Here is an 18,843-nt window from a genome sequence, read left to right on the forward strand (position 1 = left end):
TTTGGACTGTGAGAGGAAACCGGAGCACCTGGAGAAAACTCACGCACACACGGGGAGAAAGTGAAAACTCCACACAGACAGCCACCCAAGGTCGGAATCTAACCCTGGTCCCTGGCGCTGTGAAGCAGCAGTGCTGACCACTGTGCCACCGTGTTCAGATCGCTGGATTGCCCTTAGTGTCCAAAAAGGTTAGGTGGGGTTACTGGGTTACGGGGATAGGGTGGAGGTGTGGTCTTAAGTAGGGTGCTCTTTCCAAGGGCCAGTGCAGACTCGATGGGCCGAATGGCCTCCTTCTGCGCTGTAAATTCTATGATTCTATCTGTGGGCGGAAAGCTAGCCCCATTGACATTGGTGACCAGGAGGGAACGCTCCAATGCCGTACAGTGAAGACATTCTTGAACATTTGGCCTTCTCTCCACTAAGATACAGCTGCATGAACCTCTCAGAGGAGCTTGCTGTAAATGGTCTCAAGGCACGGCATGGAAATGGAAGCAACATAGTTCTCAATCTCCTCCAGGGACAGAGAATGATTCCTGTGCTCTTGGTGCAAAGACAACTTAAGCACACACACATCTTGTGCTGATATTCAGCCTCTTTAGGCTGGCAACCTGATTCAATCTCTTCAATACTTCAGTAAATGGACTTATAGTTAGAGGACAATTTCCTCATCAACTGCTGTTCGCTATTGGTGGGTTTTACTGGGCTGTATGAATTATTATTTGATCACTGAACGTATTTCACATTTTTTTCATCAGAAACAATTGTAACAACGTTGCTGGACCAGTTCCCTAATTATCTACGATCAAAGCGCATTTTTGTGACATCTGGTGCTTGCTTGGTGTTTTTTTTATTGGGCCTCGTATGTGTAACACAGGTATGTCGCCTTTTAATAATGTGCATTGTTTCCACATATAGTGCTGCTTATAACAGGATTCAGTGATTCGGAGATCTTGTGTATTGGTCCTGTTTTTTCCAGCTATTTAGTATTGTGCAGGGATGGTGTGGGACTGACTGACCCTTCCTCTCTGCTGTTACTCAATCCAAAGCCCGGAAATTTGCCTTTGCTATCACCTGGTGAATCAAACTTACATAGGCCCAGGTTTTCACCATGACGGAGAGCCTCCTTATCCTCGCAAAAATGACAGACGAGCCCGGAAATCTTGTCCCAGGTCATGGCACCTCCTATCTTTGCACAGCTCGGACTGGAGTTGGGCTGAGGTTCGCATAAACTCAGCTTTGGGAGACAGCTGGCCGCTTAAACCATCAGCTGCCTCCATGTAAGTGGGATTTTGGAAAGCGAGGAGAAAGAAACCCAACGAATGCAGATTAAACCAGCTAAGTGCTCATCTATGATACTGAGGCCCTTTGGGTAAGGTAATGTATGTTTTAGGATTGGGGTCAAAAGCAAATACAATTGTGCTTAAAAAGTGCATAAACATATTGGAGCTGTCAAAGAACTGTCAAGCTTTCAAGAATCATCAAAGCTATCAAAGAACTGTCTAAACTCATTGCAACTGTCAAATCTGTCAATGGATTTAACTGCTGGATTTTAAATTGAATGAAAACAAAGGTTGTCTTTGTAAGAGCCCTTCATGTTGATTTCTTTCGTTTCTATTTCTTTTATTTTGTCTTTATCGTTTTTGGTCCATGGATCATTAATGGAGACATACATTTAAGTCAAGCAGAGGAAGTAAAAAATTCAAATTGTCAAAACAGTAGTTATTGTACAGTTTTGAATTTTGGGCAGAAGAATCCAGACTTCATAGCACCCAAGCGATTGTAGGGGTTTGTTTGAATTGATTGGCTGGTGGCCAATCATTTGGCCATGGACAGTATTCTGCCTGGCAACCGACAGCGATTGGTTCCTGTCAGGTGGCCTTTTTAAGGGAGAACCCAGTAGAAGCCATTGGACCCTCAAGATGGAAGCTCTGTTCTGCTGTCTACTGTCGGAAGGCAGAAGATTCCCAGCTCTGTCTCTCCACTCTGCTGCCTGCTGTCTGAAGACAGAAAATTCTAGATCCCGAGAGAAGAAGCCGTTTCTCTCTTTCTCCAATGCTGGTTGACTACTGGTTCTCTGAGTTCACAGTGAAAACCATTACAAGCTGAAAGACAAGATAACAGCCACCTGAAAGTCTAAACTAAAGAAGAAACTAAGACTTATCCTTTTACTTTTATAATTATTTTACACTCCACTTTCCCCTCTGTATTTGTGTGGCTGTGTGTGCATGTATAGAGGCTGGGACGAATTAAAAGAAGGAGTTAAAGATTAGATGGTAGTATTTGTTGCCTATTTAATTGTAGTTATTGTTAATAATAAAAAGTTAATTGTGTTTAAATTTACAAACCTGGTGACTGTAATTATCGAGCAGCCGAAGACCTCAGCTATTTAAAAATAAGAGTTAATTTCACCTGCGTTACAACTCCAGATAAAGTGGGGCTGGAATTGACTGTGCCATTTCTCAGGATGTCATACTTTAAAAATGAGTACTGATTGAATGAGTACCAAAAATGAGTAAAAATTCACCTGAGGAAGGAGCAGCACTCCGAAAGCTCGTGACATCGAAACAAACCTGTTGGACTTTAACCTGGTGTTGTAAGACTTCTTACTATACTTTAAAAAGTAATCCGTTTTTGACATTTCAGTCTGTTTGTTGACATAACACAGTATGTAGTATGTAGCTTGTCCGACCAGAGGAGGGGCAATATTGGATTTAGTACTTGGTAATGAACCAGGGCAAGTGATAGATTTGTTAGTGGGGGAGCATTTTGGAGATAGTGACCACAATTCTGTGACTTTCACTTTAGTAATGGAGAGGGATAGGTGCATGCAACAGGGCAAGGTTTACAATTGCGGGAAGGGTAAATACGATGTTGTCAGACAAGAATTGAAGTGCTTAAGTTGGGAACATAGGCTGTCAGGGAAGGACACAAGTGAAATGTGGAACTTGTTCAAGGAACAGGTACTACGTGTCCTTGATATGTATGTCCCTGTCAGGCAGGGAAGAGATGGTCGAGTGAGGGAACCATGGTTGACAAGAGAGGTTGAATGTCTTGTTAAGAGGAAAAAGGAGACTTATGTAAGGCTGAGGAAACAAGGTTCAGACAGGGCATTGGAGGGATACAAGATAGCCAGGAGGGAACTGAAGAAAGGGATTAGGAGAGCTAAGAGAGGGCATGAACAATCTTTGGCGGGTAGGATCAAGGAAAACCCCAAGGCCTTTTACACATATGTGAGAAATATGAGAATGACTAGAGCGAGGGTAGGTCTGATCAAGGACAGTAGCGGGAGATTGTGTATTGAGTCTGAAGAGATAGGAGAGGTCTTGAACGAGTACTTTTCTTCTGTATTTACAAATGAGAGGGGCGATATTGTTGGAGAGGACAGTGTGAAACAGACTGGTAAGCTCGAGGAAATACTTGTTAAGAAGGAAGATGTGTTGGGCATTTTGAAAAACTTGAGGATAGACAAGTCCCCCGGGCCTGACGGGATATATCCAAGGATTCTATGGGAAGCAAGAGATGAAATTGCAGAACCGTTGGCAATGATCTTTTCGTCCTCACTGTCAACAGGGGTGGTACCAGGGGATTGGAGAGTGGCGAATGTCGTGCCCCTGTTCAAAAAAGGGACTAGGGATAACCCTGGGAATTACAGGCCAGTTAGTCTTACTTCGGTGGTAGGCAAAGTAATGGAAAGGGTACTGAAGGATAGGATTTCTGAGCCTCTGGAAAGACACTGCTTGATTAGGGATAGTCAGCAAGGATTTGTGAGGGGTAGGTCTTGCCTTACAAATCTTATTGAATTCTTTGAGGATGTGACCAAGCATGTGGATGAAGGTAAAGCAGTGGATGTAGTGTACATGGATTTTAGTAAGGCATTTGATAAGGTTCCCCATGGTAGGCTTCTGCAGAAAGTAAGGAGGCATGGGATAATGGGAAATTTGGCCAGTTGGATAACGAACTGGCTAACCGATAGAAGTCAGAGAGTGGTGGTGGATGGCAAATATTCAGCCTGGATCCCAGTTACCAGTGGCGTACCGCAGGGATCAGTTCTGGGTCCTCTGCTGTTTGTGATTTTCATTAATGACTTGGATGAGGGAGTTGAAGGGTGGGTCAGTAAATTTGCAGACGATACGAAGAATGGTGGAGTTGTGGATAGTAAGGAGGGCTGTTGTCGGCTGCAAAGAGACATAGATAGGATGCAGAGCTGGGCTGAGAAGTGGCAGATAGAGTTTAACCCAGAAAAGTGTGAGGTTGTCCATTTTGGAAGGACAAATATGAATGCGGAATACAGGGTTAACGGTAGAGTTCTTGGCAATGTGGAGGAGCAGAGAGATCTTGGGATCTATGTCATACATCTTTGAAAGTTGCCACTCAAGTGGATAGAGCTGTGAAGAAGGCCTATGGTGTGCTCGCGTTCATTAACAGAGGGATTGAATTTAAGAGCCGTGAGGTGATGATGCAGCTGTACAAAACTTTGGTAAGGCCACATTTGGAGTACTGTGTACAGTTCTGGTCGCCTCATTTTAGGAAGGATGTGGAAGCTTTGGAAAAGGTGCAAAGAAGATTTACCAGGATGTTACCTGGAATGGAGAGTAGGTCTTACGAGGAAAGGTTGAGGGTGCTAGGCCTTTTCTCATTAGAACGGAGAAGGATGAGGGGCGACTTGATAGAGGTTTATAAGATGATCAGGGGAATAGATAGAGTAGACAGTCAGAGACTTTTTCCCCGGGTGGAACAAACCATTACAAGGGGACATAAATTTAAGGTGAAAGGTGGAAGATATAGGAGGGATATCAGAGGTAGGTTCTTTACCCAGAGAGTAGTGGGGGAATGGAATGCACTGCCTGTGGAAGTAGTTGAATCGGAAACATTAGGGACCTTCAAGCAGCTATTGGATAGGTACATGGATTACGGTAAAATGATATAGTGTAGATTTATTTGTTCTTAAGGGCAGCACGGTAGCATTGTGGATAGCACAATTGCTTCACAGCTCCAGGGTCCCAGGTTCGATTCCGGCTTGGGTCACTGTCTGTGCGGAGTCTGCACGTCCTCCCCGTGTCTGCGTGGGTTTCCTCCGAGTGCTCCGGTTTCCTCCCACAGTCCAAAGATGTGCAGGGTAGGTGGATTGGCCAATGATAAATTGCCCTTAGTGTCCAAAGTTGCCCTTGGTGTTGGGTGGAGGTGTTGAGTTTGGGTGGGGTGCTCTTTCCAAGAGCCGGTGCAGACTCAGGGGGCCGAATGGCCTCCTTCTGCACTGTAAATTCAATGATAATCTATGATTGATCTAGGACAAAGGTTCGGCACAACATCGTGGGCCGAAGGGCCTGTTCTGTGCTGTATTTTCTATGTTCTATAAGTTTGTGGGTTATATTTGGATTCGCTACAAGATGTATTTTACTACCTAATATTATCATGGGGTCCCAGTTAAGTGAGCAGTGTGATTGGCAGCTCGGAGTGCTTAAAGAATAGTTTGTTTTCATCAGAGATTAGTTAAAGGAATTTCAATCTACTGATTTTTGAATCAATTAGAGTTTTTTTAATTGATTGATTTATTGTCACATGTATCGAAGTACAGAGAAAAGCAGTACATACACAGTAGACAAAAAGAATAATGAAGGGGGCAGCACGGTGGCGCAGCGGGTTAGCCCTGCTGCCTCACGACGCTAATGTTCCAGGTTCGATCCCGGCTCTGGGTCACTGTCCGTGTGGCGTTTGCACATTTTCCCCGTGTTTGCGTGGGTTTCACCCCCACAACCCAAAAACTGTGCAGGGTAGGTGGATTAGCCTCGCTAAATGACCCCTTAATTGGAAAAAAAAAGTCAATTGGGTATTCTAAATTTAAGAAAAGAAGAAAAATGAAAAAAAGGGAAAAAAAGAATAATGAAGGGAGAACTTACGGTTCAGGGGGGCAGCAGGCAGTGATGGGGGCGGAGGAAGGAAGAGGGTAGCCCCCGATGATTCTCCGGGGGGGGGGGGGGGGGGAGTGTGGGGCACGGAGTGAGCGGAAGATCCCGATTGTTCTGCGATGGGGGGAGTTGCACTTTATTGCTGATCAGGCCACCTTTTAGATATAGCGCCCCCATCTCTGTGGAGTACGTTGAAGTGAGTGAACCGAGTGTGAGGTGCCGGCCTTGCTGGTTCTATCAGGCCCCGCCCCCGCCAGAGTGATGGCGTAAACCCTGCCCACTAATTATTTCATTCAGCGAGGGTCAAGATCTGGAGAGAAAACTGGACTGTGCAGCTGGGAAGCTACACACCAGTTTTCAGTCTGAGCCTGGCACTTTGAAATAATATGGTCAGATTCCACCTAGTGTCTCAAAAGCTATAGGGCTGGCATATTTACAGGTTGAGAAAAGTGTAGCTTTTTCTTGTCCATAGATGTCTTATTAGAATGAGTTTTGTCATTTTCTCTTACAGCCAAATCTCTAACTTTCACTTCTTTTCAGTCAGGGATTTACTGGATCAATTTAATTGATCATTTCACCGCTGGATGGGGAATTCTTATAGCTGCTGTTGTGGAAATCATTGGTCTAAGCTGGGTCTATGGTAAGTGCAGGAGGGAAAGCAGTGAAACAAATTAAATAGTTCAAATAAAACTTTATTGGGTCCTTCTCTTTTCAAAAGAAAGAAGATAAGTTAACAAGGCACAATGATATGGATTTCATCTTCAATGTTGACTGAAAGTTAAGGTACTCCCATTGCCAGTCAAATCCTACCCAATTAGACTGGGGCGGGGGGGGGATATGTGGCGAGGAAGCCCTTTAAATACACTTAAATTTATTAAATGCATTTTAAGGATGGGTGGGAACCTTGTTGAGTCCACCGGTGATGGGTGAAAATTCATGAACGAGATGGGTGGCACAGTGACAGAGTGATTAGCACTGCTGCCTCTCAGCGTCAGGGACCCGGGTTCAATTCCGGCCTTGGGTGAATGTCTGTGTGGAGTTTGCACATTCTCCCCTTGTCCGCGTGGGTTTCCTCTGGATGCTCCAGTTTCCTACCACAGTCTAAAGATGTGCAGGTTAGGTGGATTGGCCATGATAAATTGTCGCTTTGTGTTCAAAGGGTAGGTGGGGTTACAGGGATGTGGTGGCGAGTGGGCCTAGGTAGCGTGTTCTTTCAGAGGGCCGGTACAGACCCGATGGGCTGAATGACCTCCTTCTGCACTGTAGGGAATATGTGATTCTGGTGGCGTCGTGGGATTTTCTGCCAGCATCCCTATTTACGCCTGCGGCAACTGGAAATGTTTGTGGAATCCAGTTTTTATTCCTCAGCACAGGATCGAGCGTTCATTTTGGTTGTACATCCTTCCCCCATTCTGGTAACAGGGACCCCTCTCAGCGCAGGTCTGAAATATGAGCCTTTCCTAAAGTGAGTTCTTCAGGATTTGTGTGAATATTTTACTTTCACAGGTAATCAGTTCAGTGACAAGGAATTTACTCAACCTGTTTGAAATCCTAAATGATCCCTTTTCTGATTTAACTTGTTCATTTGTGATACCCAGTACAAGACTGATTTCTAAACAACCAGAGAACACCATTTAAAAATAATAAGTCGGCCATGCAAGACTGGGATGAGGAAAATTTGTTTTCTCTGAAGGTCATTGATCTTTGGAATTTTGATCCTCAGAGAGAGATGGGGGCAGGAAAATGGGATATTTTTAAAGCAGAAATGGGCAGACTGTTGAGTGACAAGGGAGTCAAAGGACATTGGTGACAGGCAGGAATGTCTAGTTGAGGCCACAGTCCGATCTTATTGAATGGCACATCAGACTTGAGGGGCTGAATGGTCTGTTTCTACTCATGATTCATCGGCTTGTATGTTCCACAGTAAACAAGCTGACCTGAAGACTGGACAAACGTAGTGATTGTGTCTCTCTGCTTTCTTGTTCACAGGGATAAACAGATTCATCAAGGACATTGAGATGATGATTGGGGGAAAGAATTGGCTCTTCTGGCTGTGGTGGAGGGCGTGTTGGGGTTTTATCTCTCCAGTTTTGTTGCTGGTAAGGAGATATGCATCTTCTAAACTGTGATTTAAACTGAAAATAATCAAGCTGTAGATAGTTGCTCATTCTGTCTCTGATCTCATTTTATGCAATCTTTCATTCAGGCAATCTTAATCTGGTCCTTAGTAACATTCATTCCTCCAACATATGGACTTGTTGAGTATCCTGGCTGGGCAACAGCACTTGGCTGGTGTATGATAATCTTCTATATAATGTGGATCCCTATTATAGCCATCGTGAAAATTGTCCAGGCTAAGGGTTCAAACTTGTGGCAGGTATGTAAACAGTTTTGAGGTGCCGGTGTTAGTGTTGCATCAGCTTGAGAAGAATTGTGCCTTGGTTACAATTTCTGCAGAGCATCTTCTAACACTGTCTCACTCCTTCACTCACATACACACGACCACCCATCCTTGTGCTTTTAGTTAATGGAATTTAAAATTGAGCACCAATTTTGGACATTGTCATTGTAGGCCCACAAGCGAGAGTTACTGGATTGAAAATTCACGTATTTTATCCTCGTCGTCTTGCTGAAATTATACAGAGTCTCGGTGAGGCCACACCTGGAATATTGGTCTCCCTATCAGAGGAAGGATGTTCCTGCTCTAGAGGGAGTGCAGCAAAGGTTTACCAGGCTGATTCTTGGGATGGCGGGACTGATGTATGGGGGAAGGTTGAGTCGGTTAGGATTGTATTCGCTGGAGTTCAGAAGAATGAGTGGGGTTTTCAAAGAAACCTATGAAATTCTAACAGGACTAGACAGGGTAGATGCAGGAAAGATGTTCCTGATGGTTGGTGTGCCCAAAAGCAGGGGTCACAGTCTAAGGATACGGGATAGATCATTTCGGACAGAAATGGGGAGAAAATTCTTCACCCAGAAAGCGGTTGGAATTCGTTACCACAGGAAATAGTTGAGGCCAAAACGTGTATGATTTAAAGAAGCAGTTGGATGTAGCATTTAGGGCACAGGGGATTAAAGGATATGGGGGGAAAGCAAGATTAGGGTATTGAATTAGATGATCAACCATGATCTTAATGAATGGTGGAGCAGGCTCGAATGGCCTCCTCCTGCTTCAATTTTCTATGTTTACCCATGAGAAATAACATTATTATATTCTGTGAAACCCAAGCAGTGTACAAGCTGACTGGGGCACTTTTTCATTTTTATAGTGCCTCGCAGAAAATCAAAATGTTCCAAAGCATTTCCTGCTTTGAAGTACAGTTTTAATGCAGAGAAATCTGGTAGCCCATTTACACACAGAAAGATCCCACAAACAGCAATGGAATAAATGAACTAATAATCAATTTTTAGTCACATTGGCCAGTAACCAGAAGGGCGATTCCGTGAGATCTTTTACATCCATGTACGTGGGGACACGGGTGCTCAGTGTTCTGCCCCATCAAACAGTCAACAGTTTTGACAATGCCATAATCCTTTGGAATTGTACTGAAATGCAAGCTTGGTGTATACTAAAGTCTGTAGACTTTGACTTGAACTCCTGACCTCAGACTCTGAGCCGGTAGCACTATCATTGAATGGTGGCTGTTAGTTGCATGGATGCAGCATGTTGCCACCAAGGGTGTGATTCAACCACCGTGTTGTGCCCAGCACCTATCTGGGCGTGCCAGGTAAACAGCTGGAAATGCCAAAATCGAGATTCGCGTCAGGTACGAATCGGTTTCTAATTAACCCGGCCCGCTTCCAATGGCGAGTTCCGAATCTCACCCAGAAATGGTGAGAATATCATTAACCGTCATTTGCATTTATTTCAATCTCATTCGCAAGATTGAATTCGCAGTGCCTTACCGGGAATTACCCAGCTCGCCAGTGAGAAATCATGCAGGCGTCGTTGATGTGCTCCTTTTTAAAGATGTGAAGCTGGCTCAGTGGCTGCTGCGGAGAAGTGACGATGTGAGCCGCCATTTCCATTTTCCGGCACGCAGCTCAAGGGCACCGGAGCTGCCAGCCCAGTACTCAGATAGGCTTGGGCAAGGGGAGGGGAGGCGGGCGCTGAAGCGTTCCATGTCATGGGTCGCCCCTGAGCCGGGAGATGGTATGGGGGTAAAGGGGCTCTCAGCCACCTTTAAATATTGTGCAGCCCCACAACAGGGGAAATCTGCAACCTGTCTGTCCCACCATCCAGGATAGAGCCTTGCTGTGGCTTCAATGCTGAAAGTCAATTTCACTCCCTTTGACTGTGACCAGCCTCTGGCTGCACAGCTAAAGGCTATTGCTAATGGGGAATTGGCAATGTTAGTATGTTTCCGGCGGGTCCCGCCGGCGTAAATCACAACAGGTACTTACCGGCGGGACCTGGCTCCACGGGCAGCCTGCAGAGTCCTCTGGGGGGTGCGGGGGGGATTTGGCCCCGGGAGGTGCCTCCACAGTGGTCTAGCCTGCGATCGGGGCCCACCGATCTGCAGGTGGGTCTGTGCCGTGGGGGCACTCTTTCCCTCGGCACCGGCCGCTGTCAACCTCCGCCATGGCTGGTGCGGAGAAGAACCCCCCTGCGCATGCGCTGGGATGACGCCGGCACACGCTGGCGTTCCCGCGCATGCGCCAACTCGCGCCGGCCGGCGGAGGCCCTTCGGCGCCGGTTGGCATGGCGCCAAGCCCTTCTACGCCGGCTGACGTGGCGCCAAACACTCCAGCCGGTACCGGCCTAGCCCCTGAAGGTGCGGAGGATTCCGCACCTTCAGGGCGGCCTGATCCCGGAGTGGTTCACACATCTCCTCGGCGTCGGAGTGGCCCGTCCTGCCGGTTCACGGAGAATCCCGCCCCTGATATTTCCATTCCCACTAGCTACAGATAGTTTCCACCCCACCCCGCTCCCCCCAAGTGCCCACTCAGTGCTCCTCAATCCTTTTGATATTTTGTGGTCGACTGCTACGTCTAGGTGTGTCCTCAGGATGCACGTCAGAGGCAGAGGCAGCCTGCTGCTTTCAATACCTTGTGGCCTGTGGCCTTTGATGCCCTTGATGGGCCTCACGAGGGCCTGGAGCCAGAGGGCCCCAACCAACTTACAGGTGCCACAGCCGACATCATGCCACCCTGTTCTGCCTGCTGCTCTTGAGATGCACCGGTGTCAGCAGAGGGGATTCGGAATATGTACAGAGCATTGTTGTGTCCTTTTTGAGGTAGGCCCCCTGTTGGCCTTCAGCGCTTCTTCATCCCTTATGGCTCCCGAAGAGCCCTGGGGTCTCCACAGGACAGAGGGGCAGCAGGAATGAGCTTCAGAGGCCTCCGAGTCATCTGGGTCTGCCAGCCCTGGCGGCCCCCCATTGTCTGCATCATGGTGTCGACACCCTCAGCGATACTCCTCAGTGACTGGACCACGCTCCGGAGTGTCTCTGCAATGTCCGTCTGCGTCTGGAATACGTCCCTCAGCGACTGGGACATGCTCCGCAGTGCCTCGGCAATGTCCAATTGCATCTGTGTGTCTTAGCGACTGGGGCATGATGATGAGGCCCTCAGCCATGGTCGTCACAGACTGAGCCATGCCTTGGGCACCACCGCTCAAGACGCAGACATAGAGCTCCAGCTTTTCCACTGCGGTCGCCGCCCTAGCAGCGTTGGCCTCGATGTCACGCAACATCTCCAGTGACCAAAGTCATAGGGACTCCTCCAGTCGGCTATTCAGTCGCTGGAAAGTTCCTGACATCCCTCCTGAATGTCACGGCTCTGGCCTATCATCTGCATCAGCTCTGGGGGAACCTTGTCCAGAGGCATCTGACTGGGATCCAGCAGACAACCGATTACTGTATCCGTTGGATGTCCCTGCCTCCATCGTGTTTCAGCAGCTGTGAGGTGCCCACTATATTGTGTCCTAAAAGCGTGTCCACTAATGTCGCGCACCAAGGTGTGTGTCTCTGCGCTGGTGGAGGTTGGGGGTTACAGCTGTGACGCCTCAATTATGGTCTTGTCGGAGCTCTCCTCTGAGGTGGTCTCTTTGTTGGCACAGGGGATCGACTCTGGATGGCCCAGCCTCGTCAGATGAAGGTCCTGTGACACAATGGACACAGGTGGTCGATGAGAGGAAAGGATTATTTTGTCTGACATGAACTACTCACTTGAGACAGGTCACCTGGCCTAGTGGATCCTCATCTCTGCGGCACAAGCCAACCTTGCTCTCGGTGACCTCCCTCTCCTCGGTCAACCCTGCAATCTCCAGAGCCGGTTCTTCATAGTGGGTGAGGACTCACATCTCTGGGACTCCAGCCCCTATCTTGATCTTTTCCTACTTATTATGGGCTATCTTCTCCTGCGGGGATAAAGATAGGGCATTGTGAGTCGCACACCTGATGGGTCAGGGGTGTGTGTAGAAGGTGGCATGTGAGGCACTGCACCTGAACATGAAGGGGTTGATCTGGTGGATTCGAGTGGGCATCTTTGGGGGCCGAGCCCCAACACTGAGGGGCTAGGCCGGCGCCGGAGGGGTTTCCGCCCCGCCAGCTGGCGGAGACGGCCTTTGTTGCCCCGCCAGCTGGCGCGGAAATGACATGTCGGGGCGGCGCATGCGCGGGAGCGTCAGCGGCCGCTGACAGTTTCCCGCGCATGCGCAGTGGGGAGTGTCTCTTCCGCCTCCGCCATGGTGGAGACCGTTGCGGAGGCGGAAGGGAAAGAGTGCCCCCACGGCACAGGCCCGCCCGCGGATCAGTGGGCCCCGATCGCGGGCCAAGCCACCGTGGGGACACCCCCCGGGGTCAGATCGCCCTGCGCCCCCCCCCCCAGGACCCCGGAGCCCACCCACGCCGCCTTGTCCCGCCGGTAAATAGGTACTTTAATTTACGCCGGCGGGACAGGCAATTTATCGGCGGGACTTCAGCCCATCCGGGCCGGAGAATCGAGCGGGGGGGCCCGCCAACCGGCGCGGCCCGATTCCCGCCCCCGCCGAATATCCGGTACCGGAGACTTCGGCAACCGGCGGGTGCGGGATTCACGGCGGACCACGGCCATTCTCCGACCCGCTGGGGGGGTCGGAGAATGACGCCCCAGATGTGGGGAGGGTTCAAAGTGTCATCCAGTGATCAGTGAGGGGTGTTTCAGAATTTAAGGCGTGGCAAGCAGAACTGATGCCAGAAGAGAGGTGGTAACTTATCCTTGCAGCTCGGAGTAGGTCATTGGTCATCTTCCGACATAGGACGGCGGTCCTCCTGGACATGCTGCCTGCACTGACAGCCGCTCCCACTGCCTCCCAGGTGGCATTGCTGACCCTGCCGTTGGTCGTCTGACCCACCTCACATCCACAGCATTGAGAAGCCTGGCCAGGTCTGCATCCCCAAAGCGAGGAGCAGCCAGGCTTGTGTGTTGGCTTGGAGTGAGTGGTGAGGGACTGTCTCAGCACCCTATAAGCAGCACCCTATTGTTAGCGGCGGGATGCTGAGGCACGAGTCAGGCAAATCAGACGGTGAGACAGACAGTGATGGTGAGAACCTTTTGGGTGCTCATATTCGACTCGAAGTGCCAGTGAATATGGCGATGATCTTGCCAATGCAGCCGTCGAGAAATACCCTGCCAAACGCGCCCAAAATGACTTAGAAATTTTCCAGTTGAATCGTGCCCCAAGTCTTTCTGTGCATAAAACATAGTTCATATTCAGTAAATTCTGAAAGCATTTAAATGTATTAGTTCATCTCCCATAGTGTAACATCTGGGGCTCAAAATCAAGAGCTAACTTCAGATGATAATTGGACCAAAGAAAACAAATATGGTTCAGTCACAATTTTAAAGTCATATATTCCAAATTTAATTTTCCATTTTTATTATTTATAGTTCAATATTTATAACCTTAGCAAAATCAAAATAGCACCTTAGTTGATTGTGACATAGGTGAACAAGTGAAGAGGGCATTCGCTATCGCACATACCTCTGACGGACTGTAATAACTCAACATTATTACAAGTATGCAGCTTTCCCCTGCCTGCATTATGCTTTGTAGCTAAAAAGCTGAAAAAATACATATTTTCAATATAAGATGCCATCTTACTGATGAGACTTCAGGCTAATCCATATCCAACAACCTGTTCTAAAAACTCTGCCCCATCTTTAGACAGCTGTGATAAATTCCACCTCAGAAACTGAGAGAATATACAATATTCCAAAGAAAGAGTCCTTCTCAACCTGCATGTAGCCTTGGACATACCTGACCATGACATTCTGCTGCAGAGTCTGTGTGCTTTCATGCAGCTAGGTGGAACTGCACTCTCTCGGTTCCCTCCTTATCTGACTAGTCACAACCAGAAAAACACTTGCAGTGATTTGTCTTCCCACTACTACACCATTATTCCCCTACCACCAACAAATGTAATCTACATGCCCACTCCCATCCCGTGCAGGAATTGAACCCACGCTGCTGGGCTTGCTCTGCATCATGAGCCAACTGACTAGCCAAGTGAGCTAAACCAGCTCAACTGGAAGTTGGTGTGATAAATGGGTGAAGGGGAGGGAGTATATGGAGAAAAGCAATAGGCCTTGTATTAATGTACTGGAATAAATTGCAGTCTTTGTAGTGATACAAGAACATAAAAAACAGACATAGGCCATTCAGCCCCTCAAGTCTGTTCTGCAGTTCAATTAGATCATGTATTTCAACTCCATTTATCCACCTGGGTTCCATATACCTCAACACCCTTACTTAACAAATATTGATCATCTTAGTTTGGACCTTTTCAACTGACACAGCTTGAACAGGGTTTTCAATGAGAAAGTTACTGATTTCAACTACCATTAGTATGAAAAACTACTCCTTGATCTCACCCCTGAATGGCCTAGCTCTAATTTTTCGATAAGTTCACTTGTTCAGGACTTCCTTACCAGAAGATATTCCGTCCACACTGCGCAGGAAAAGCATCTCGTCCCGGCCCAGCCTGGATGGTGGCAACTGGGAGACCCCGGTCCCGGAATCTACCCAGCTCGCAACGCCTCGCGAGATTCAACGCAATCTTGCGAGATGTTACGGGGTAAATCCCGTAGATCCACAATTGGCAGGATCACTTTTTAGCAAATCTGCATATTAGAGTGAGGCCTTACTCTACTGTGCAGATTCCCGAGGTACCTGAGGCTTTGGGATTCAATCCCTTGGCCTGACGGACCTCAGGCGAGCAGGGACCAGACAGAATGGCACTCATGGGGATCTCCAAGGGTATGGAAGGCCCCGGTTTCATGCCCTTTGGGCAAGGTGGTGCCCTGGCACTGCTGGTGCCACCTGAGTACACTGGCAGTGCCAGCCTGGCACACTGGCATTGCCAGCCTGGGTGCCAACTTGGCATTGCCAACTGACATGGGCACTGCCAAAGTGCCAAGCTCGCATTTTTTGCGTGCGTGTGAGCCTGATGTATGTGTTGGGGGGTGGCGGGGGACCCTCCCTTGTTGCGTTCAGGCTGGAGGGGAGGTCAGGGATTTTTCTGTGGGCCTTGGAGATCGGGACACCAGTTTTAATGAGTGGGGCTCCCCATTGTAAAAAAAACGGCCGCGCGTTCCCCGTTCAGGTCCCTTATTCAAAGCGAGTTGCCTTGAATAGCCATGTGTTCCTCGGCACTGCTAGTGCTGGGAAACAGGTGGCAAAACGCGCTCGCTGGAGGACTTTGTTCCCTTTTGGGAAGATCTCGCCCGTAGTTGTTCTCTGTCTACCATACTCTATTCTTTAATCACCTTAAGCACATAAATTAGATCATCTCTATGGCTGAGGAAAATGCACGCCCAGTTTATGCAACCTGCCCTCATAATTTAACCTCTGTAGATCTGTTATCAGTCTGATTAGGATCAAAGTTATTTTTCTAGCTGGGCATTAGTGATTGCTCTATTAAAAAAACAGGAGTTGTTGATAATGTAAATTTTCTTTTCACAGAAAATTGTTGCAGCCTCCAAGCCCACTCCAGACTGGGGCCCATACCTGAAACAACACAGAGGGGGAAGATACGACAAGACAAATCAAGATTTTACTAGTAACCCTGAAATGGCAAAACGTTAGGGGGCATTTCCAGTTCAATTTCTACACATTAACTTCAAAGTCAAAGAATTTTAAAAGAAACTGTTGTTTTAAAATAACTGGAAATTTTTCTCTCTGCAAATCTTTCAAAAGACAGGGATAATTTTAAAAATGCATAGTTGTTCTGCTTTGCCAAAACGGAGCATTTAATAGGAATTGAACCGTGTGTTCCAATGGCAAATCGTATGGAGCCACTTGACTGAATTCCCATTGCACACTCCCAATCAGCAAGGTTGTATACTGGGAGTATACATTCATAAAATTATCCCTTTTCAGCTTCACTCTTAAAAACATCAAGATTCTGGCGGAGGATGTGATCTTCTGGTCCCACCCGCCGCTGTCAATGCGAATTTCCGTTGCCAAAAACCCACGGCGAGGTGTGCGGCTGGTGGGACAGGAAGGTCCCACCATCGTTAACAGCCATAAGACCTCCCAGGAACCAGAAATGGATGGGCTCAAAATAGGTTGTTCCCATTTCAGATTTTATCCTTCCACCTGAACCAAACACACCCATTTTGAAGAGTTAAAATATTCCCTTTAATTCCTACACTGTTTAAGAGTTACAGATTGGGGGCTAGATTCTCCATCTGTTCACGGCTGCGGGAATCTCTGGGCCTGCGGGAATCTCTGGGCCTGCTGCAGTGAATGGGAGATTTAGCTGAGTGTCAAATTCTCCCGTCCACGCTAACAGTGCGGACTCGCAATGGCGAATCCCGGCCTATATTTCTGACTCAAATATTCATATTTTGAGTTGCATATATATCTCAAAAGCTCCTATTTAACGCACTGATAATTCTTTGGGGGTGAAAGCACAAAATCCCCCACTTTAAATGTAAAAGAATTCACACAATGGAGATAAATTAATTAATTAAATTGTTGGGATTCCTTGTTTATAGAGCTGCTTAATTGATTGCCTACTTGGCTAAACAATAATCTCCTTCATCCCTGATTTTGCTTGCAATCCAGTCAGGAGATTACTTCAATGTCACAATACACTCGCCAATTCACGAGGGATGCAACAAAGTCAGCAATTTGGGTGCATCCTCCTGCTTCTGGGAGTAGCAATCACTCAGCGAGGGGCAAAGTGACCTAATTCTGCAGAGTGACAGTAAATTACTGAAGGAAATAAATCCTTCTGGTCTTGGAGTGACAGATGCCGACATGCCAGTGTAAAAATGATGTTTGGGCAAGCAAGTCCAGGACGTGTGAAAGGACCAGAAACGCAACTGACACATTTTATACATTCTTCCTTCTTTTTTCAACAAATTGATTGTGACTGGGTCGTTAAATCCAGCCCTAATATTATAATATGAGGTTGCTTTTCCAAATGTTCATTCCAATTCTCAGTATGAGAAGCATTGAGCTGTGAGTCTCATTTAGTTATTTTTCTGTGTTTTAGTCAGCTCCAGCGGAGGGCATTACAGAGTTGGGGTCCCACCCTGATAGCTTGTTTGATTGTCTGTTTGTTGATCCCACAAGATTCCTTAAATTACACAAAGGCTCTTTGACGACCCAGTATTGCTCCCGTCCAAGTTAATTCCCAAAGTACCGGACGGTGTGTTGACAAATGATGGGGCAGCAAGTGTGGGAGTTACTGCAGTACAGATTGGAACTATTCAGTCCATGGACTGATGAATACAGATTATATCACGATTATGTGCGTGCTCTTATTTAACTCCGTTTGGCAGTAAACCAACACGATTGGATGGGCCACATGCTTCACAACCTGGTGGCTTCCACTTTCCAATTGATCAGGTCAAGTTGGCATCCTGTCAGGCTGGTTTAGTTAAGTGCATTCCCATATGAATCAGAAGGTTCTTTTAATATCTAAATGAAGAAAATATTATTCATGTTTGTTCATAACGTGTTTCCTCTGCTTCTTCCAAGACTCGATCCTGGTAGAAAGCAGTTATTTTTATATCTCTTTGAACGCCAAACAATGCAATTTGTATTTTATACTTGACAATGTAACTCACCTCATATTACTGGACAGAATTGTTCATTACCCTGTAAATGTCAGAGGCAACTAGTTCACAATTTTCGCATTAAATTAAACAGAAGTGAAACACATCCCAAAAATAATTTGAAAAAGTGCCAAAAGTTCCCAAGCGATGAAGACAGAATTCCATGATTTTTCAGTCACTATAAAGCAGGTGACCTAAAAAAAAATGAATTGCTTCAAATAATTCCCAGAACCAGAAAATACCTAAGAATTCCTTGTGTTAGAAAGCGTGGTGGACTGCCATCCCAATGGAGCAAAAAAATCCCTTAAAATCAAAACACAATTTGATGTCTTCAGTCACTGTAAAAGACTGCAGTAGTGCTTGCTGCGTGGCAATATGTTGAAACCATGGTAACAATTCAACTGAGAAAATGGTGTGAACAATGGAATTTAGAATGAGGTTACTTTAGATTTCTTTAGCATAGAGCCAGTACTGACGAGATGGGCCATATGGACACCAATTAAGCTATAAACTTCAATCAGTGTCCGTAACAACGTTGTTCATAGTGATTCCCAAGATATACTCCGAGAATGAAGTTCAAGTAAAGCATAAACACTGGCATAGACCTGTTGGGCTGAATGGCCTGTTTCTGCACTGTATTTTATGTAATCAAATTTAAAAATAAATAAATTCAGGTCAACCTTTTTCTGTGCTTTTGTTCTATGTATTAAAGGGTGAGATTTTTGCTCCATTATCAGATGAGCACAGCACTCGGCATGTTGGTTTACCAGCACAATCTAGCTCCTGGATCATATTCTGGAAGGCAGGGTTGGTGTTTACTAAAGCCTATTGTCAGAAACTAAGTGGTATTACCTGAGGTGTTGAGACTAGGTCATCAACTGGAGTA

The 18,843-nt window shown here is 46.8% G+C and overlaps 1 protein-coding gene across 1 annotated transcript in view; it reads left to right on the forward strand.

Annotated features, from left to right (window-relative positions):
* LOC140420928 (sodium- and chloride-dependent neutral and basic amino acid transporter B(0+)-like) overlaps positions 1-18,641 on the forward strand; it is a 54,386-nt gene extending 35,745 nt beyond the window's left edge. Inside the window, exons 10-14 of the mRNA XM_072505090.1 lie at positions 756-874; positions 6,447-6,546; positions 7,896-8,005; positions 8,113-8,283; positions 15,853-18,641. Of these exons, the coding sequence (XP_072361191.1) occupies positions 756-874; positions 6,447-6,546; positions 7,896-8,005; positions 8,113-8,283; positions 15,853-15,975 (623 nt within the window). The 3' untranslated portion in view covers positions 15,976-18,641. The remainder of the gene's footprint in view (positions 1-755; positions 875-6,446; positions 6,547-7,895; positions 8,006-8,112; positions 8,284-15,852) is intronic.
* Positions 18,642-18,843: the final 202 nt, after the last annotated feature.

The sequence above is a fragment of the Scyliorhinus torazame genome, chromosome 5 (assembly GCF_047496885.1).
Source record: "Scyliorhinus torazame isolate Kashiwa2021f chromosome 5, sScyTor2.1, whole genome shotgun sequence".
NCBI lineage: Eukaryota > Metazoa > Chordata > Chondrichthyes > Carcharhiniformes > Scyliorhinidae > Scyliorhinus > Scyliorhinus torazame.